The sequence below is a fragment of the Tachypleus tridentatus genome, unplaced genomic scaffold (assembly GCF_004210375.1).
Source record: "Tachypleus tridentatus isolate NWPU-2018 unplaced genomic scaffold, ASM421037v1 Hic_cluster_2, whole genome shotgun sequence".
NCBI lineage: Eukaryota > Metazoa > Arthropoda > Merostomata > Xiphosura > Limulidae > Tachypleus > Tachypleus tridentatus.
The window spans coordinates 51,394,701-51,415,450 of NW_027467782.1; the positions used below are offsets into that span (position 1 = coordinate 51,394,701).

At 32.6% G+C, this 20,750-nt stretch overlaps 1 protein-coding gene across 1 annotated transcript in view; it reads left to right on the top strand.

Annotated features, from left to right (window-relative positions):
* LOC143242318 (dipeptidyl peptidase 9-like) overlaps positions 1 to 20,630 on the top strand; it is a 65,980-nt gene extending 45,350 nt beyond the window's left edge. The window contains exons 16-23 of the mRNA XM_076485678.1: positions 2,037 to 2,163; positions 4,727 to 4,907; positions 5,563 to 5,674; positions 11,809 to 11,911; positions 15,649 to 15,698; positions 17,484 to 17,626; positions 18,783 to 18,894; positions 19,713 to 20,630. Of these exons, the coding sequence (XP_076341793.1) occupies positions 2,037 to 2,163; positions 4,727 to 4,907; positions 5,563 to 5,674; positions 11,809 to 11,911; positions 15,649 to 15,698; positions 17,484 to 17,626; positions 18,783 to 18,894; positions 19,713 to 19,805 (921 nt within the window). The 3' untranslated portion in view covers positions 19,806 to 20,630. The remainder of the gene's footprint in view (positions 1 to 2,036; positions 2,164 to 4,726; positions 4,908 to 5,562; positions 5,675 to 11,808; positions 11,912 to 15,648; positions 15,699 to 17,483; positions 17,627 to 18,782; positions 18,895 to 19,712) is intronic.
* Positions 20,631 to 20,750: the final 120 nt, after the last annotated feature.

Below are 20,750 nucleotides of genomic sequence, written 5' to 3' on the forward strand. Positions count from 1 at the left end.
TCACTCCTTTCGGAAATGTCTTCTTCTTAGGAAATGTTTTTCTTTTGAAAATTACCATAGGCGGTAATTTTGTCCCATCAACAAAAGCACGTTAAGACTACAGTGAAAGCGTTGTTTCTGGAATTTCATTGGTTACCTAATTACAGTGAGTGGAGCCAATAACGAATGACATATTGATTCAATCTCTGTCTCAGTGCGACCGTTCTCTGCTTTACTACAGAGCGCCAATGATCACACACAACATGCATGCTGGCTGAAGCGAGACTAAGAAATCATTTTGAAGAAACCTGTCACTTCTTAACATTGGCTTGGCTTATTGGTAATAAGCAAAACCCTCATTTTCAGAGCTTAAAATTGGCCTCGGCTTATTAACCAAAATACGGTATGTAAAACTGGAGACATCTAGTGAAAGTGACATGCTATGTTACAGTTTTGATGGAAGGGTTTATGTGTTTAGTTATGTAAAAAACTGGAGACATCTAGTGAAAGTGACGTGCTTATGTTACTATGTTGACGGAAGGTTTGTGTGTTTAGTTATGTAAAAAACTGGAGACATTTAGTGAAAGTGACGTGCTATGTTACTATGTTGATGGAAGGGTTTGTGTGTTTGTGTTTAGTTATGTTAAAAACTGGAGACATCTAGTGAAAGTGCGTGCTATGTTACTATGTTGATGAAAGGGTTGTGTGTTTTGTTATGTAAAAACTGGAGACATCTAGTGAAAGTGACATGCTATGCTACTGTGTTGATGGAAGGGTTTATGTGTTTAGTTATGTAAAAAACTGGATACATTTAGTGAAAGTGGCGATGCTATGTTACTATGTTGATGGAAGGGTTTGTGTGTTTAGTTATGTAAAAACTGGAGACATCTAGTGAAAGTGAGGTGCTATGTTACTGTGTTGATGGAAGGGTTTGTGTGTTTAGTTATGTAAAAACTGGAGACATCTAGTGAAAGTGACGTGCTATGCTACTGTGTTGATGGAAGGGTTTATGTGTTTAGTTATGTAAAAACTGGAGACATTTAGTGAAAGTGACGTGCTATGTTACTATGTTGATGGAAGGGTTTGTGTGTTTAGTTATGTTAAAAACTGGAGACATTTAGTGAAAGTGACGTGATATGTTACTATGTTGATGGAAGGGTTTGTGTGTTTGTGTTTAGTTTTGTTAAAAACTGGAGACATCTAGTGAAAGTGCGTGCTATGTTACTATGTTGATGGAAGGGTTGTGTGTTTTGTTACGTAAAAACTGGAGACATTTAGTGAAAGTGACGTGCTATGTTACTGTGATGATGGAAGGGTTTGTGTGTTTAGTTACATAAAAACTGGAGACATCTAGTGAAAGTGACGTTCTATGCTACTGTGTTGATGGAAGGGTTTATGTGTTTAGTTATGTAAAAAACTGGAGATATCTAGTGAAAGTGACGTGCTATGTTACTATGTTGATGGAAGGTTTGTGTTTAGTTATGTAACAAACTGGAGACATCTAGTAAAAGTGACGTGCTATGCTACTGTGTTGATGGAAGGGTTTATGTGTTAAGTTATGTAAAAAACTGGAGATATCTAGTGAAAGTGACGTGCTATGTTACTATGTTGATGGAAGGTTTATGTGTTTAGTTATGTCATATAACTTTCAGTTTAAATTCAGGTCCATGTATTATAAGTTATAGTTAATTGGTTAGTTACTGTTGATAATATATTTATAACTTTTATTGTGTATATTCTTTAAATAAAGACCTTTTGTTACATGTATTTTGATGGTGCCATCTGGTGATGGCACTTATTATAGTTCATTAACTCTCAACACAATTCAAGGAGTAATACATTTATAATTAAATATTAAATATTTGTAAGTTTCATTTATTATAATGGCGTACGAGGATTATAAATCCAAGACAAATTATTTTACTTGTTTTATCTGTTTGATTAATGTAAGGCTAAGGTTTACAAATATCTTTTAGTGTCTCTTATAAATAATTTGTTTCCTTGAGCGTAAAGTTGTTAGTTGTGTAACTTTGAAAGTTTCTTTTGTGTCTTTACAGGATTGCTCTATGTTTGTTAGTATACAAAGTAATATAACACAGGTCCCATTTGGATTAGTTTATCAAATACTACACAACTCTCAAGAACTGTCAACAAGACCATTAGGTTACATCTTGGAACATATGTGTAAGTATGGTTTTGATTTATATATAGTGTTATAACTCTCAACCATTAGGTTACATCTTGGAACATATGTGTAAGTATGGTTCTGATTTATATATAGTGTTATAACTCTCAACCATTAGGTTACAGGCATGTGAGCAATGTATTGATTTATATTTAGTGTTATAACTCTCAACCATTAGGTTACAGGTGTGTAAGTAATGTATTGATTTATATTTAGTGTTATAACTCTCAACCATTAGGTTACATCTTGGAACATATGTGTAAGTATGGTTTTGATTTATATATAGTGTTATAACTCTCAACTATTAGGTTATATCTTGGAACATATGTGTAAGTATGGTTCTGATTTATATATAGTGTTATAACTCTCAACCATTAGGTTACATCTTGGAACATATGTGTGAGTATGGTTTTGATTTATATATAGTGTTATAACTCTCAACCATTAGGTTACAGGCATGTGAGCAATGTATTGATTTATATTTAGTGTTATAACTCTCAACCATTAGGTTACAGGTGTGTAAGTAATGTATTGATTTATATTTAGTGTTGTTATAACTCTCAACCATTAGGTTACATGTGTGTAAGTAATGTATTGATTTATATTTAGTGTTGTTATAACTCTCAACCATTAGGTTACATGTGTGTAAGTAATGTATTGATTTATATTTAGCGTTATAACTCTCAACCATTAGTTTACAGGTGTGTAAGTAATGTATTGATTTATATTTAGTGTTGTTATAACTCTCAACCATTAGGTTACATGTGTGTAAGTAATGTATTGATTTATATTTAGCGTTATAACTCTCAACCATTAGGTTACAGGTGTGTAAGTAATGTATTGATTTATATTTAGTGTTGTTATAACTCTCAACCATTAGGTTACATGTGTGTAAGTAATGTATTGATTTATATTTAGTGTTGTTATAACTCTCAACTATTAGGTTACATGTGTGTAAGTAATGTATTGATTTATATTTAGTGTTATAACTCTCAACCATTAGGTTACAGCTGTGTAAGTAATTTAGTGATTTATATTTAGTGTTCTTACAACTCTCAACCATTAGGTTACATGTGTGTAACTAAGGTATTGATTTATATTTAGTGTTGTTATAAATCTCAACCAGTATGTTACTCAAGCAATATTTATACATATGTTCAACACCACAGGATTGTTTTAATTCATATTACACCTTGTAATTAAACCATATGGTTCAACACCACAGGATTGTTTTAATTCATATTACACCTTGTAAGTAGACCATATGGTTCAACACCACAGGATTGTTTTAATTCATATTACACCTTGTAAGTAGACCATATGGTTCAACACCACAGGATTGTTTTAATTCATATTACACCTTGTAAGTAGACCATATGGTTCAACACCACTGGACTGTTTTAATTTGTATTACACCTTGTAAGTAAACCATATGGTTCAACACCACTGGACTGTTTTAATTTGTGTTACACCTTGTAAGTAAACCATATGGTTCAACACCACAGGATTGTTTTAATTTGTATTACACCTTGTAAGTAGACCATATGGTTCCAACACCACTGGACTGTTTTAATGTATAGTGTTGTTATAACTCTCAACCATTAGGTTACATTTTGGATAACTTATGTGGTTCAATGATTTTAGTTTATATTAATATACATGTAAAAATTAGAAACCTGTTCAGTTATATAGGTTAAGATAATGAAAAACAATTCCTCACAAGATATTTGTGCATGCAACCAGTGCATTAAATAATGTGCAATAGTCACAGAAGCTGCTTGTTCACTGATTGATTTACAAGTTACATGGCGTGATTATTAGTTAGACACAGTTCCATGAAACAGTAAAGTGAAGTTTTAATAGATGTATACTCTTATGAGATGTAATCTAGAGTAAATAATTGTATTCCTTTTATTGCAATTTGCAGTCATGACAGAAAGATGAAAGGGTGATTTTGATTTGTTTAATTCTATATAGTTGTTATGATGGTGGTCAAATTAATCAACATAAGATATACAATTTCTTCTGAAAGTTTGATGTTTGTGTAGGAGGTTTTAGAGATAATAGAAATGAAAATGAAAATTTTTCAGATGAAGGAAAGTATTTTTCATCTCAAAAATCACTTTGCACTTGGAAAAGTCAATGCTCTAACTTCATGTATTTATTGACAAATTTTCTGTAAAGTTTTTAAATTAAAAATTCTGATTTTCTACTCATAAAGTAATTGTAATGTTTACTGAAAACGTGCCAGTTTTTTTCCATAAAATGTAATACACGTAACACATAAAACTATATCTTCATGTATCATGTTATACATAACTTAAATTGTTAGGATGTATTTAAATTGTTCTTTGCTGTTGTATGTTCAGTTGTGACAACTTTCATTGTAAAAAGTGTGTGAAATGCTACAAAACTATGGTAACAGTTTGTTGAATTAATTGTCTCAGTGATAGTTGTTTGTTTATATTACCTGCATGACTCATATGGTATTAGTGACCCTTTAATCAGAAGTCATGGACACATAACATAGTTTTATAAAGAACCAATTTTGGTCAACTTTAGCCATGGATCCAGAATACCCTCCACCAAAACTCTTCACTCACCAGCTTCAGTGTGGAGAAGTTGTTTATGGAATGATCTTCAAACCTCTTCACATGGTAACTGGAAGGAAGTATCCAACAATTCTTATTATCTATGGTGGTCCTGAAGTCCAGCTAGTAACGAACACATTTAAAGGAATGAGGTAACGTGACATTTGGTTATTTTACAAACATTTTGTATAACAATATTTGCAAACACTTGGTATAACAATATTTCTTTATATAAAAACTTGTATCTTATGGGACATGATTATGTATGTTGTACCAATTAGTATTTCCTCAGATGGGAGTGAATTCAGTTATGAAGTTATAATGCTGTGATACAAAGTAAATAACACAGAATGTAACTTGTGTTCTGAAACTTAGCTACAAGTAGGGACAACTAGTTTTCCATCATGTGGTTGAGGAAGACAAATTTTGAGTTGTATTAAAGCGTTCTACCTGTGTTCTAGAGTAATGTGTAACTGTCATAGAAAGTTGAAATTGGTTTATTTAGAAAAAGGTAAATTCCTTTCAAAACCTGTGATACTCCCTTGTTCACTACCATTCTTATAAAGCAAGTGAGAACATAATAATTCATTTTGAGCTTGTAATTATTATGATATTTGCAATAGTAGTTCGTCAATATTCAAAACTGATTTAACTAGGAAGTGATGGACTTCTACCAATATGAAGTTTCCTTGTTGTGACATAAAAACAAATTAGTTACAACTGTGTTTAAATAGTGCTGGATGTATTATAAAACTTTGTTATATCCTGACACAATTAAGAACAGCATCCATTTGTTTAATTTTACAGACATTTACGACAACATGTACTAGCAGCTGAAGGTTATGTTGTTGTAGCAGTGGATTGCAGAGGATCCAGACATCGTGGAGTAGCATTTGAAAGTCATATTAAGGGTAAAATGGTATGTATCATCACTCATAGTCCAGTAATCAAACCAAAATGTGAATTTACTACCTGTAATAAGTATTGTTTTTGTGAAACCCACTGGAAGTGAAAATGTATTTCAGAATGGCTGGTGTGGGTATTAAAATAGAGAACAATGTTTCAACCTTCTTACATCATATTTAGGTTAACAGAGAGAGTTTGCACAAAGGATCATTTTCTCTATCTTTGAATAATTTTATACATGTGAACACAAAGTGTGTTCTGTTATCCTATAAATGAGTTTCACTAACATTTAAAAACTGTGTTACATTTGTGGAAATAACTTAGAAATTAAACCAGAGAAGTCAATATTTTTATAACATAATTTAATGTGAACTTCTGATCTAAATACATTATAACTAAAATATGTATATCTGTTAAAGGTCAGAGATAACTAAATATAATGTCCAAACGTCTAATGGTAACTGCATCAGTTGGAGACACCCACTATTAACAGTAATTAATTCATAGTGCATAGATTCTAACCAGCACAAAATAAGTTTCACACATTATATTTTGTAGAACTAGTAGTTGATTGTAGTACATTTGATGTAGCCAATAATACATAGTATTATATTTTGTAGAACTAGTAGTTGATTGTAGTTCATTTGATGTAACCAATAATACATAGTATTATATTTTGTAGAACTAGTTGTTGATTGTAGTTCATTTGATGTAGCTAACAGTACACATTTTGTAGAACTAGTAGTTGATTGTAGTACATTTGATGTAGCTAACAGTACATATTTTGTAGAACTAGTAGTTGATTGTAGTACATTTGATGTAGCTAACAGTACATATTTTGTAGAACTAGTAGTTGATTGTAGTACATCTGATGTAGCTAACAGTACATAATTTGTAGAACTAGTAGTTGATTGTAGTACATTTGATGTAGCTAACAGTACATATTTTGTAGAACTAGAAGTTGATTGTAGTACATTTGATGTAGCCAATAATATATAGTATTATATTTTGTAGAACTAGTAGTTGATTGTAGTTCATTTGATGTAGCTAACAGTACACATTTTGTAGAACTAGTAGTTGATTGTAGTACATTTGATGTAGCCAATAATACATAGTATTATATTTTGTAGAACTAGTAGTTGATTGTAGTACATTTGATGTAGCTAACAGTACACATTTTGTAGAACTAGTAGTTGATTGTAGTACATTTGATGTAGCTAACAGTACATATTTTGTAGAACTAGTAGCTGATTGTAGTACATTTGATGTAGCTAACAGTACATATTTTCTAGAACTAGTAGTTGATTGTAGTACATTTGATGTAGCTAACAGTACATATTTTGTAGAACTAGTAGTTGATTGTAGTACATCTGATGTAGCTAACAGTACATATTTTGTAGAACTAGTAGTTGATTGTAGTACATCTGATGTAGCTAACAGTACACATTTTGTAGAACTAGTAGTTGATTGTAGTACATTTGATGTAGCTAACAATACATATTTTGTAGAACTAGTAGTTGATTGTAGTACATTTGATGTAGCTAACAGTACATAATTTGTAGAACTAGTAGTTGATTGTAGTACATTTGATGTAGCTAACAGTACATATTTTGTAGAACTAGAAGTTGATTGTAGTACATTTGATGTAGCCAATAATATATAGTATTATATTTTGTAGAACTAGTAGTTGATTGTAGTTCATTTGATGTAGCTAACAGTACACATTTTGTAGAACTAGTAGTTGATTGTAGTACATTTGATGTAGCCAATAATACATAGTATTATATTTTGTAGAACTAGTAGTTGATTGTAGTACATTTGATGTAGCTAACAGTACACATTTTGTAGAACTAGTAGTTGATTGTAGTACATTTGATGTAGCTAACAGTACACATTTTGTAGAACTAGTAGTTGATTGTAGTACATTTGATGTAGCTAACAGTACATATTTTGTAGAACTAGTAGTTGATTGTAGTACATCTGATGTAGCTAACAGTACATATTTTGTAGAACTAGTAGTTGATTGTAGTACATCTGATGTAGCTAACAGTACATATTTTGTAGAACTAGTAGTTGATTGTAGTACATTTGATGTAGCTAACAGTACATATTTTCTAGAACTAGTAGTTGATTGTAGTACATTTGATGTAGCTAACAGTACACATTCTGTAGAACTAGTAGTTAATTGTAGTACATTTGATGTAGCTTACAGTACATATTTTGTAGAACTAGTAGTTGATTGTAGTACATTTGATGTAGCTAACAGTACATATTTTGTAGAACTAGTAGTTGATTGTAGTACATTTGATGTAGCTAACAGTACACATTTTGTAGAACTAGTAGTTGATTGTAGTACATTTGATGTAGCTAACAGTACATATTTTGTAGAACTAGTAGTTGATTGTAGTACATCTGATGTAGCTAACAGTACATATTTTGTAGAACTAGTAGTTGATTGTAGTACATTTGATGTAGCTAACAGTACATATTTTGTAGAACTAGTAGTTGATTGTAGTACATTTGATGTAGCTAACAGTACATATTTTCTAGAACTAGTAGTTGATTGTAGTACATTTGATGTAGCTAACAGTACACATTTTGTAGAACTAGTAGTTAATTGTAGTACATTTGATGTAGCTTACAGTACATATTTTGTAGAACTAGTAGTTGATTGTAGTACATTTGATGTAGCTAACAGTACATATTTTGTAGAACTAGTAGTTGATTGTAGTACATTTGATGTAGCTAACAGTACATATTTTGTAGAACTAGTAGTTGATTGTAGTACATCTGATGTAGCTAACAGTACATATTTTGTAGAACTAGTAGTTGATTGTAGTACATTTGATGTAGCTAACAGTACATATTTTGTAGAACTAGTAGTTGATTGTAGTACATCTGATGTAGCTAACAGTACACATTTTGTAGAACTAGTAGTTGATTGTAGTACATTTGATGTAGCTAACAGTACACATTTTGTAGAACTAGTAGTTGATTGTAGTACATTTGATGTAGCTAACAGTACACATTTTGTAGAACTAGTAGTTGATTGTAGTACATCTGATGTAGCTAACAATACATATTTTGTAGAACTAGTAGTTGATTGTAGTACATTTGATGTAGCTAACAGTACATATTTTGTAGAACTAGTAGTTGATTGTAGTACATCTGATGTAGCTAACAGTACACATTTTGTAGAACTAGTAGTTGATTGTAGTACATTTGATGTAGCTAACAGTACATATTTTGTAGAACTAGTAGTTGATTGTAGTACATTTGATGTAGCTAACAGTACACATTTTGTAGAACTAGTAGTTGATTGTAGTACATTTGATGTAGCTTACAGTACATATTTTGTAGAACTAGTAGTTGATTGTAGTACATTTGATGTAGCTAACAGTACATATTTTGTAGAACTAGTAGTTGATTGTAGTACATTTGATGTAGCTTACAGTACATATTTTGTAGAACTAGTAGTTGATTGTAGTACATTTGATGTAGCTAACAGTACATATTTTGTAGAACTAGTAGTTGATTGTAGTACATCTGATGTAGCTAACAATACATATTTTGTAGAACTAGTAGTTGATTGTAGTACATTTGATGTAGCTAACAGTACATATTTTGTAGAACTAGTAGTTGATTGTAGTACGTCTGATGTAGCTAACAGTACACATTTTGTAGAACTAGTAGTTGATTGTAGTACATTTGATGTAGCTAACAGTACACATTTTGTAGAACTAGTAGTTGATTGTAGTACATTTGATGTAGCTAACAGTACATATTTTCTAGAACTAGTAGTTGATTGTAGTACATTTGATGTAGCTAACAGTACATATTTTGTAGAACTAGTAGTTGATTGTAGTACATCTGATGTAGCTAACAATACATATTTTGTAGAACTAGTAGTTGATTGTAGTACATTTGATGTAGCTAACAGTACACATTTTGTAGAACTAGTAGTTGATTGTAGTACATTTGATGTAGCTAACAGTACATATTTTGTAGAACTAGTAGTTGATTGTAGTACATCTGATGTAGCTAACAATACATATTTTGTAGAACTAGTAGTTAATTGTAGTACATTTGATTTAGCTAACAGTACATATTTTGTACAACTAGTAGTTGATTGTAGTACATCTGATGTAGCTAACAATACATATTTTGTAGAACTAGTAGTTGATTGTAGTACATTTGATGTAGCTAACAGTACACATTTTGTAGAACTAGTAGTTGATTGTAGTACATTTGATGTAGCTAACAGTACATATTTTGTAGAACTAGTAGTTGATTGTAGTACATCTGATGTAGCTAACAATACATATTTTGTAGAACTAGTAGTTAATTGTAGTACATTTGATTTAGCTAACAGTACATATTTTGTACAACTAGTAGTTGATTGTAGTACATCTGATGTAGCTAACAATGCATATTTTGTAGAACTAGTAGTTGATTGTAGTACATTTGATGTAGCTAACAGTACACATTTTGTAGAACTAGTAGTTGATTGTAGTACATCTGATGTAGCTAACAGTACACATTTTGTAGAACTAGTAGTTGATTGTAGTACATTTGATGTAGCTAACAATACATATTTTGTAGAACTAGTAGTTGATTGTAGTACATTTGATGTAGCTAACAGTACATAATTTGTAGAACTAGTAGTTGATTGTAGTACATTTGATGTAGCTAACAGTACATATTTTGTAGAACTAGAAGTTGATTGTAGTACATTTGATGTAGCTAACAATACATAATTTGTAGAACTAGAAGTTGATTGTAGTGCATTTGATGTAGCTAACAGTACATATTTTGTAGAACTAGTAGTTGATTGTAGTACATTTGATGTAGCTAACAGTACATATTTTGTAGAACTAGAAGTTGATTGTAGTACATTTGATGTAGCTAACAGTACATATTTTGTAGAACTAGTAGTTGATTGTAGTACATTTGATGTAGCTGACAGTACATATTTTCTAGAACTAGTAGTTGATTGTAGTACATTTGATGTAGCTAACAGTACATATTTTGTAGATCTTGTAGAATGGGTGAATTTAAATATTTGTTGTTTTTTTTCTGGTGGATCAGCAGTGTACAGAAGGTAGCTGTCATTATATAAATTATTAAATTATGTGAAAAGTGTGGATAATTTATAAATAACATGTAAACATGGCAATCTGAAGGTTAATTCACAAATTTGAACACGTTGCTACTGATGACATGGGGATGTGGAGGTTAATTCAGAAATGCGAACATGTTGCTTCTGATGACATGGGAATGTGGAGGTTAATTCAGAAATCTGAACATGTTGCTACTGATGACATGGGAATGTGGAGGTTAATTCAGAAATCTGAAAATGTTGCTACTGATGACATGGGAATGTGGAGGTTAATTCAGAAATCTGAACATGTTGCTACTGATGACATGGGAATGTGGAGGTTAATTCAGAAATCTGAACATGTTGCTACTGATGACATGGGAATGTGGAGGTTAATTCAGAAATCTGAACATGTTGCTACTGATGACATGGGAATGTGGAGGTTAATTCAGAAATCTGAACATGTTGCTACTGATGACATGGGAATGTGGAGGTTAATTCAGAAATCTGAACATGTTGCTACTGATGACATGGGAATGTGGAGGTTAATTCAGAAATCTGAAAATGTTGGTACTGATGACATTGGAATGTGGAGGTTAATTCTCAAATTTGAACATGTTGCTACTGATGACATGGGAATGTGGAAGTTAATTCAGAAATCCGAAAATGTTGCTTCTGATAACATGGGAATGTGGAGGTTAAGTCAGAAATCCGAACATGTTGCTACTGATGACATGGGAATGTGGAGGTTAATTCACAAATCTGAAAATGTTGCTACTGATGACATGGGAATGTGGAGGTTAATTCAGAAATCTGAACATGTTGGTACTGATGGCATAGTAATCGAAAGGTTGAAAATTATTATAATTTTCTGTTTTTTAAATTACAATAAATTCATTCTGTATTGAAAATGTTTTATACGTTGCATGTTTATAAACTTGTTGACAGCTATAAAGTGAAGATATAATTATTAGCAAGTGTAGTAATGTCCTGTTTATAGATATCATTGTGTATTTAATGTGTAAGAACGTGTTACTTTTGATTTTCAGGGCACAGTGGAGGTAGCAGACCAAGTTGAGGTTCTTCAGTGGTTAGCGGAGAATACTGGTTACATCGACATAAACAGGGTAGCTGTACATGGCTGGTCTTATGGTAAGATAACATTATTAACAAACTCAGGTACAGTTTCTTTATTAAAACTCTAATCTGATAAGAGATAATATTATGTTTTTACTATCGTAATAACTCTGTGTGACATGGACTCTATGAAATGCTGGAGGGAAGCTTGATTGTTGTACTGTTTTTGAGTAGTGTGGATGCAGCTTAAGAATGTGTTGATGATAGCAGGTAGTACTTATATTGTTATTCATATCAAATGATAACTTTGGGTAAAAATAAGTGATGAAGTAATTTTTTTTAAACCAGTTTGAGATAATGCATGTATAGTGGATCATTTCTTTAATGTCTTGAAAGAGCCCTTTGTCCATGAGGTGGAAGTGGTTGACGAAAGCAGTTACTAAACAGCTGAATTCAGTTACGTTTTTTATAAAAGAACAATGGACCAATCATGGTCCATGAGAATGTTACTCTCATTATTATGTTGTTTTATTGATTAAAAACAATTTAAGTTAATGCAACTTTTGTTTCCTTTAGTTTTCTAATATCTGTACACCCAACAACACAATGTTTTGTGTTATTAATTCTTCACATTTAACACAATTTTGTGCTTTCCTTTTTATGGTTGGATAAATAACTTGTATTATTTGAATAGCCACATGCCAGCTTTGTGGTATCTTTTGTGTGGCACTGTTAAAGGAATAGGGTCAACTGGTACATAATCTATTATCATATTTATTGACTCTCCAGTCACAATAGTTCTTAGCTATTGTTGTACAGTGGCAGATGTAACTAGTCAAACCACATTTGCTTTGACATGCTGTCTTTCAAAGACCTTAGAGAGGATGGTAATGCTTGTCTTGTTTGGTGTCTAACAACGTCCTTTCACACACCTGGTGTGGGTTCTGATGACAGTGCTCCACCATTGACCATCTGATTCTACTTGAAATGTCAGTCAGAGAAGCCTTTTTGAAACAACAACATCCTGTATCAATATTGTGTGACATTGAGAAGGCTCATGATACAACATGTAGGTATGGCATTTTGTGAGACCTCCATATATATCGGTTATGTGGCCATTTGCCCATTTTTTAAAAGTTTTTAAATGGACAGGAGACTTGTAGTTTATGTGGGTTGGACACGTTCTTTTCTACAGGAACTTTGAGTCCCTCAGGGCTGTTTTGAGTGTCACATTTTTCAGTCTAAAGATTAAAGAACAACTCTCACTGTTACAAACAGACTCTATGTTGACAACTTTCACATTTCATGTCAGTTGCCGAATATGAGTTATATTGAGTGGCAGCTACAGACTGCTCTCAGTCATTTACTGAAGTGGACCACAGCAAATGGCTTCAAGTTCTCTCTCTCTAAAACTGTTTGTATGCACTTTTACTGCCAATGAGGGGGTATTCACCCTGATCCTGAACTCCTTATTGGTGAAGTTGTGCTTCATGGGGTCCCTAAGTTCTTGGGGCTTATCTTTCACCATAAGGTAACCCTTATACCACACATCAAGCAGTTACAGGTCAAATGTACAAGAGGTCTGAACATCTTTTGTGTCCTCTCTTTCACCACTTGGGGAGTGGATTGATGTTCTGCGCTAAAGATATATCGTGCTCTTATTCGATTGAAACTCGACTATGGATCAATGGTCTGTGGCGCTGCCAAGACCTCGGCCTTGAAAGATGCTGGACCCAACTTATTATCAAGGACTTCGGCTCAGCACTGGGGCTTTCTGCATTTCCCCAGTTCAGAGCTTAGGCATAGATGCTCATGAACATTCTCTGCACCTCTGCCATTTGCAACTGTCTTTACTATATGCTTCAAAACTTCAATCCTGACCAAAGCATCCCACCTGGGGTTCTGTTTTCTTTCCTTGGTGGGCCATACTTTTTCAGAACAGATGATCTGTCATTGCTCCTTTTGGCCTTTATATCCAGGTGCAGTTGGATGAATTGGGTCTGTCCTTGGATAACATCGCTCTTTCCACTGGTCAGCTCATCCCACCATGGCTTCTTAAAGGCCCCACATGTGGCCTATCTTTAAGTCATCTGAGGAAAGTAGACACTCCCGATTGCAAATACTGTGTGTTATTTGCTGAACATCTTTCAAACCATCCTTTCACTCCTATTTACACAGATGGTTTGAAATCAGGTGACTGTGTGGGCTCTGCCATGGTTTGTTGTGGTTCAGTGGTTGCGTGCAGAATGCTCTCTGTGTTCACTGCTGAACTGTACACCATTTCTCTTGCCCTGGATCACATAGACGCTAAGCAGTACTCAAACTGCACTATTTATACTGACTCACTTAGTTCTCTACTGGCACTGGAATTGCTTCACATTGGTTCACACCCTGTTCTTGCTGATATTCAAAACTGACTGTCCTATTTATCTCTAACATCTATTTCTATCCAGTTTCTCTGGATACTGGGCCATGTTGGTCCTGGATTCAAGGCTTCATTGTATTGTTTGAACTGTAAGCTGTAGAGAAACCCAGTGCTTCATTGTATTGTTTGAACTGTACGCTGTAGAGAAACCTAGTGCTTCATTGTATTGTTTGAACTGTAAGCTGTAGAGAAACCTAGTGCTACATTGTATTGTTTGAACTGTAAGCTACAGATAAACCCAGTGCTTCATTGTATTGTTTGAACCGTAAGCTGTAGAGAAACCTAGTGCTTCATTGTATTGTTTGAATTGTAAGCTGTAGAGAAACCCAGTGCTTCATTGTATTGTTTGAACTGTAAGCTGTAGAGAAACCCAGTGCTTCATTGTATTGTTTGAACTGTAAGCTGTAGAGAAACCCAGTGCTTCATTGTATTGTTTGAACTGTAAGCTGTAGAGAAACCCAGTGCTTCATTGTATTGTTTGAACTGTAAGCTGTAGAGAAACCTAGTGCTACATTGTATTGTTTGAACTGTAAGCTACAGATAAACCCAGTGCTTCATTGTATTGTTTGAACCGTAAGCTGTAGAGAAACCTAGTGCTTCATTGTATTGTTTGAATTGTAAGCTGTAGAGAAACCCAGTGCTTCATTGTATTGTTTGAACTGTAAGCTGTAGAGAAACCCAGTGCTTCATTGTATTGTTTGAACTGTGCTGTAGAGAAACCCAGTGCTTCATTGTATTGTTTGAACTGTAAGCTGTAGAGAAACCCAGTGCTTCATTGTATTGTTTGAACTGTAAGCTGTAGAGAAACCCAGTGCTTCATTGTATTGTTTGAACTGTAAGCTACAGATAAACCTAGTGCTTCATTGTATTGTTTGAACTGTAAGCTACAGATAAACCTAGTGCTTCATTGTATTGTTTGAACTGTAAGCTACAGATAAACCCAGTGCTTCATTGTATTGTTTGAACTGTAAGCTACAGATAAACCCAGTGCTTCATTGTATTGTTTGAACTGTAAGCTACAGATAAACCCAGTGCTTCATTGTATTGTTTGAATTGTAAGCTACAGATAAACCCAGTGCTTCATTGTATTGTTTGAACTGTAAGCTACAGATATACCTAGTGCTTCATTGTATTGTTTGAACTATAAGCTACAGATAAACCTAGTGCTTCATTGTATTGTTTGAACTATAAGCTACAGATAAACCTAGTGCTTCATTGTATTGTTTTTCGTAATTTATTTCTTTTTTAACTTCAAATTCATCAGTAGCTGCTCTGGTTCCTTTTATTTTTTGGGGAACTTTGAATTATCACAAAACATTTTAGAAATATTTTAACTAAAACTTGCTTTAAGAGAACTTGCAAGTTAAAGATATTTTTCCTGTTCTAGGGGGTTATTTGTCACTCATGGCCTTAGCTCAGAGACCTGACATATTCAAGGTAAGTATTGATTATTACAAATATTTTCAGACTATATTGAACTAGACAGCTCAAGTAATGATTTTGGATTTTGAACTAATGATCATTAATGATATATTTAGAAGTTTCCAATGTTAAAAGCATGAAAGAATGTAGTAACTCATAAAAGATACTTTGAGTGTGGCCTAGTGATTAAAATATGAGAGTTTATAATTCGTATTGTATTACCTCAAAAATGCGCTTTTGGGCAGAAAGATTTATGGTTAATTCCCAGAATTGACACATACGATCATGTGTTATGCAGCCAAAATAACCAGTACAATACAGTAAGTTATTAATGGGAGTTATTGTTCAGTGATTTTCCACTTTCTGTAGCTCAGAGTGTATTGAACTAAACTATCACATATTTTGATGTTCTGTACCAGATTATTTCTTCACGTACAAGATTTTGAGGCAATCCATTAAGAAATACATGAGGTATAAAACTATAATTATGATTGAAGTCTTTCTCTTTTATGTACATTGAACTGTTACTGCAGGGACTGTATTTGATAGAAAAACATACTTTATGCATCTATTCACTATGTCAGCCACAAGTGCAAATTTATTTGACAAAAACAACTCAAACTTGATTAAATATTTGCACACACCTACTCAAAACATTTTGAGCTATTGGTCTAAAAAGTTTAACTATAGCTTCACTTAAGAGTAGAAGTGACTTTATTTTTTATCATTCAGTTTAAAGATGATTAGTTTTTAGCAGTAAAACTGTAGAGTGAAAGAATAAGAAAACAGATAATTATTCCCCAAGTTAAATAAAAACTAAACACCTGAGGTGTTTCTGATTTTAGTTACTCATACAACAGTTGACAGTGAGTGATGTCAACTACCTTCCTTCCTCCTTTTTTGTCAGTTCAAAATTGTTAATGGGTATTTAACATTTGTGTAGCCTTGCACCAAAAGTCTAAACAAACAAATGATATAAAGATCGTTAAACTTGAAACAGGTGATTCAAGGTTACCATTTGTATGAAGATGCTTCTTTTGGGTTTTGGTTTTATTTTATATTTTCTTTGTAATGTGTACTGGGAGAAAATATGGTTGGTGTTTAATTCAGATATTCAAACTATTAATAAAAGTTGTGAGTACTTTCTTTGTGGGTAACCTTTTAATTCCAGTCAGTACTGTCAAATTAAGAAAGATATTGGAGTATTTCATAATCAGTTTTGAGTGACTGTTTTTAGACTGATTTGGAGATGTGAATCATTTTGATTTTGATAGATAGCTAAAATGTGTAAATGTTAACATTTATAGAACTTAAAATTCCAATTTTTATACATAATCCATTTCTGATGACTAAATGTCAAAAAATGAACTACTTTTGAATGAAGTTAAGTTGGATGTGTAATGTTTCATTGTTGTGAATTGTAATCACACATTGCAAATTACTGCACTGTATTACCATATGGTAACAAGACACACATTGTAAATTACTCCACTGTATTACCATATGGAAACAAGACACACATTGTAAATTACTGCACTGTATTACCATATGGTAACAAGACACACATTGTAAATTACTCCACTGTATTATCATATGGAAACAAGACACACATTGTAAATTACTCCACTGTATTACCATATGGAAACAAGACATGCATTGTAAATTACTCCACTGTATTACCATATGGAAACAAGACACACATTGTAAATTACTACACTGTATTATCATATGGAAACAAGATGTTTTATTTTATTGTAAAATTAATGTGATTATTATTGTTTTTTCTTCTATGACTTGAAGATAGCTATTGCTGGAGCACCAGTAACCTCATGGAGGTTATATGATACAGGTTATACCGAAAGATATATGGATACACCAGAAAATAACCTGAAAGGTTATTCGGAGGGGTCCGTTATGTCCTATGTGGACCAGTTTCCTAATGAGTGAGTATTTCTAATTAACCATCATCGTTCCCAATGAGTGAGTATTTCTAATTAACCATCATCGTTCATCACAAATACCATGTCTTATGTGGACCAGTTTCCTAATGAGTGAGTATTTCTAATTAACCATCATCGTTCCCAATGAGTGAGTATTTCTAATTAACCATCATCGTTCATAACAAATACCATGTCTTATGTGGACCAGTTTCCTAATGAGTGAGTATTTCTAATTAACCATCATCCTTCATCACAAATACCATGTCTTATGTGGACCAGTTACCTAATGAGTGAGTATTTCTAATTAATCATCATCGCTCCTAATGAGTGAGTATTTCTAATTAACCATCATCGTTCCTAATGAGTGAGTATTTCTAATTAACCATCATCGTTCCTAATGAGTGAGTATTTCTAATTAACCATCATCGTTCCTAATGAGTGAGTATTTCTAATTAACCATCATCGTTCCTAATGAGTGAGTATTTCTAATTAACCATCATCATTCCTAATGAGTGAGTATTTTTAATTAACCATCATCGTTCCTAATGAGTGAGTATTTCTAATTAACCATCATCCTTCACCACAATTACAATATCTTATGTGGACCAGTTTTTAATGAGTATTAGTAGATGTGTTAACATAAATAATGGCAGATAAACAAGAACTGGAACATTTATTTATTAGTAGATGTTTTAACATAAATAATGGTGGATAAACAAGAACAAGTAGATGTTTTAACATAAATAATGGTGAATAAACAAGAACTGGAACATTTATTTATTAGTAGATGTTTTAACATAAATAATGGTGGATAAACAAGAACTGGAACATTTATTTATTAGTAGATGTTTTCAGACTAACAGTGATAGACAATTAAAATCTAATTATTCGTTCATAGATATTTTAAGTATGACATTGGTATAACATAAGTAGTTCAATAGTAAATAATTTAAGCCTGGTAATGATAGGTAAAGTTACATGTCTTGCTTATATCAGAAAAGAATAATGAATATCTTTAAATGTTCACTAAGTTTGTGAAAACAATTACTCTTGTGTATTTCACGTGTTATTAAATGCTAGTTACGTATTTATATATATGTATTTATATATTTATCTTATAGTAACTTCAAAATTTGCAAAGAACTTTTTTATTTCCCAGAGAAAACCATTTACTTATAATTCATGGACTCATGGATGAAAACGTGCACTTTTCTCACACTACCCAGCTTGTTAACTCTCTTGTAAAGGCAGGAAAACCTTATCATTTGCAGGTGAGCTCTAAAGAAGGTGGCTTGATATAAGTTAGGTAGTCGGATAATGTACAGTGACCTGCAGTGAATGGTGGGTTAACAGTGTGTTTACATAAGTCATTGTACCATATACGGTGGGTTAATTAGTGTGTGTTTATATGCATCATTATACCATATGTAGTGGGTTAACTGTTTTAACTGTTTATAGAAAACATTCTTGTGTAGTTAGTTATAAGTTCAACTTATGTGATATTGTTTTTAATATTGCTAAAATAGCCTAACGAGTGTTGTACATTTGATTACAGTTAGAATTACTGAACTGACTTAGCTATGTTTAGAACTATGTTTGATATTAGTTATATGATTCCAGTAGTATTAGAAATTCTATAGAAATATGTCAGTTGACTCTACAAACTTAGAGTTACTGTCTTTGTGTGTGAATTGGTTCAACCAGTTTGGAGCTAATTGTTTAAATGTATGAAGTTACTAACCAGTGATAAGATGTTTCTAGTTATTAGCAGTGGTTATCCCAATAAGTATAAAGTATTTCAATTGATGTTTGAAGTAACTCATTCTGTGTTGAATGTGTTTAGATGTTAGTAGGTACCAGCAGTGGCTACTATCTGTGTTGAATGTGTTTAGATGTTAGTAGGTACCAGCAGTGGCTACTATCTGTGTTGAATGTGTTTAGATGTTTGTAGGTACCAGCTGTGGTTACTATCTGTGTTGAATGTGTTTAGATGTTTGTAGGTACCAGCAGTGGTTATCTCAACTAGTGTAATGTGTAGCTTTAAATACTTGTTGAAAGAAAATGTGTTTACTTTGTTAATGTTTTACAGGTTTACCCTACAGAGAGACACAGCCTACGACATCTAGATGCCAGCGAACACTATGAAACAAATTTACTCAGCTTCCTACAGCAGTATTTATGATTTCCAGCTTACAACTTTTAGCTTTATATCCAGTTTGTAGTCACCACGACAAGTTTGAAAATTGGATAAATTCAACAGAAAAGTGTTGGATTGCAGTGTACGGGGCTGATTGGTTGTGCAGAAAGAACTGTAATAAACTCTGTTTTTAATTTGTCTTCCTTAATGTTGGTACATTCTTGTTTTGTAATTAAATACAAAATGAACTTTTAGTGTAAAAAAAATCAGCCTTAAGGAAGATGACTTTAGAATTCTGTGTTGAAGTCTCACTTGAGCTACCATCACGATTCTTGGTTTGATTATGGAAAACTTGTTTGTACATAAGGTTAATAATTCATAACATCTTATAGCGATTGGCTTGAAATGAATAGACCTGTAGATTTGCTTTTCTGTTGGTGTTAGCATACAGTGATGTTGTCTCTAAACAATAAAGTATTTTATTGTGTTGAGTAATTTTATTTTATGACAAACCTACATCTATGTTCAACTAATATTTATAATTATTTCCAAAGTAACCGTGATAACATCTGTTGTATGAACTAGGTGTGATTACGTTAATAACTGTGTACTGTTCAGTAAACTGGAACGTATGTTGTGAATGTAATTAAAAGAGGTTTTCATGAAGTTTTCATTTGTAAACTTGAGTTTTGTAAGTAAAGGTCTCTGAAGAATAGGATGGTAATATGTCTGCCTTGAAATTCTCTATTTTTTAGTAACGACACTTCCCAGCACAGAAGAGTTTGTTAACAGCTTTCTGTTCCAGGACATGATTTTATATGTAAGAAAGAATGTCTTTTGTTCAATTAAACTGTTCCTTACTGCTCCTCATGTCGTGTCTTTATCTATTGATATTTGTCCTGAACTAGTGGAACTTCTGTTATTCTGCAACAGAACAAAATTCCTGTTATAAACCAAAGCAGAATAGGACAAACATAACCTTAAGAGAAA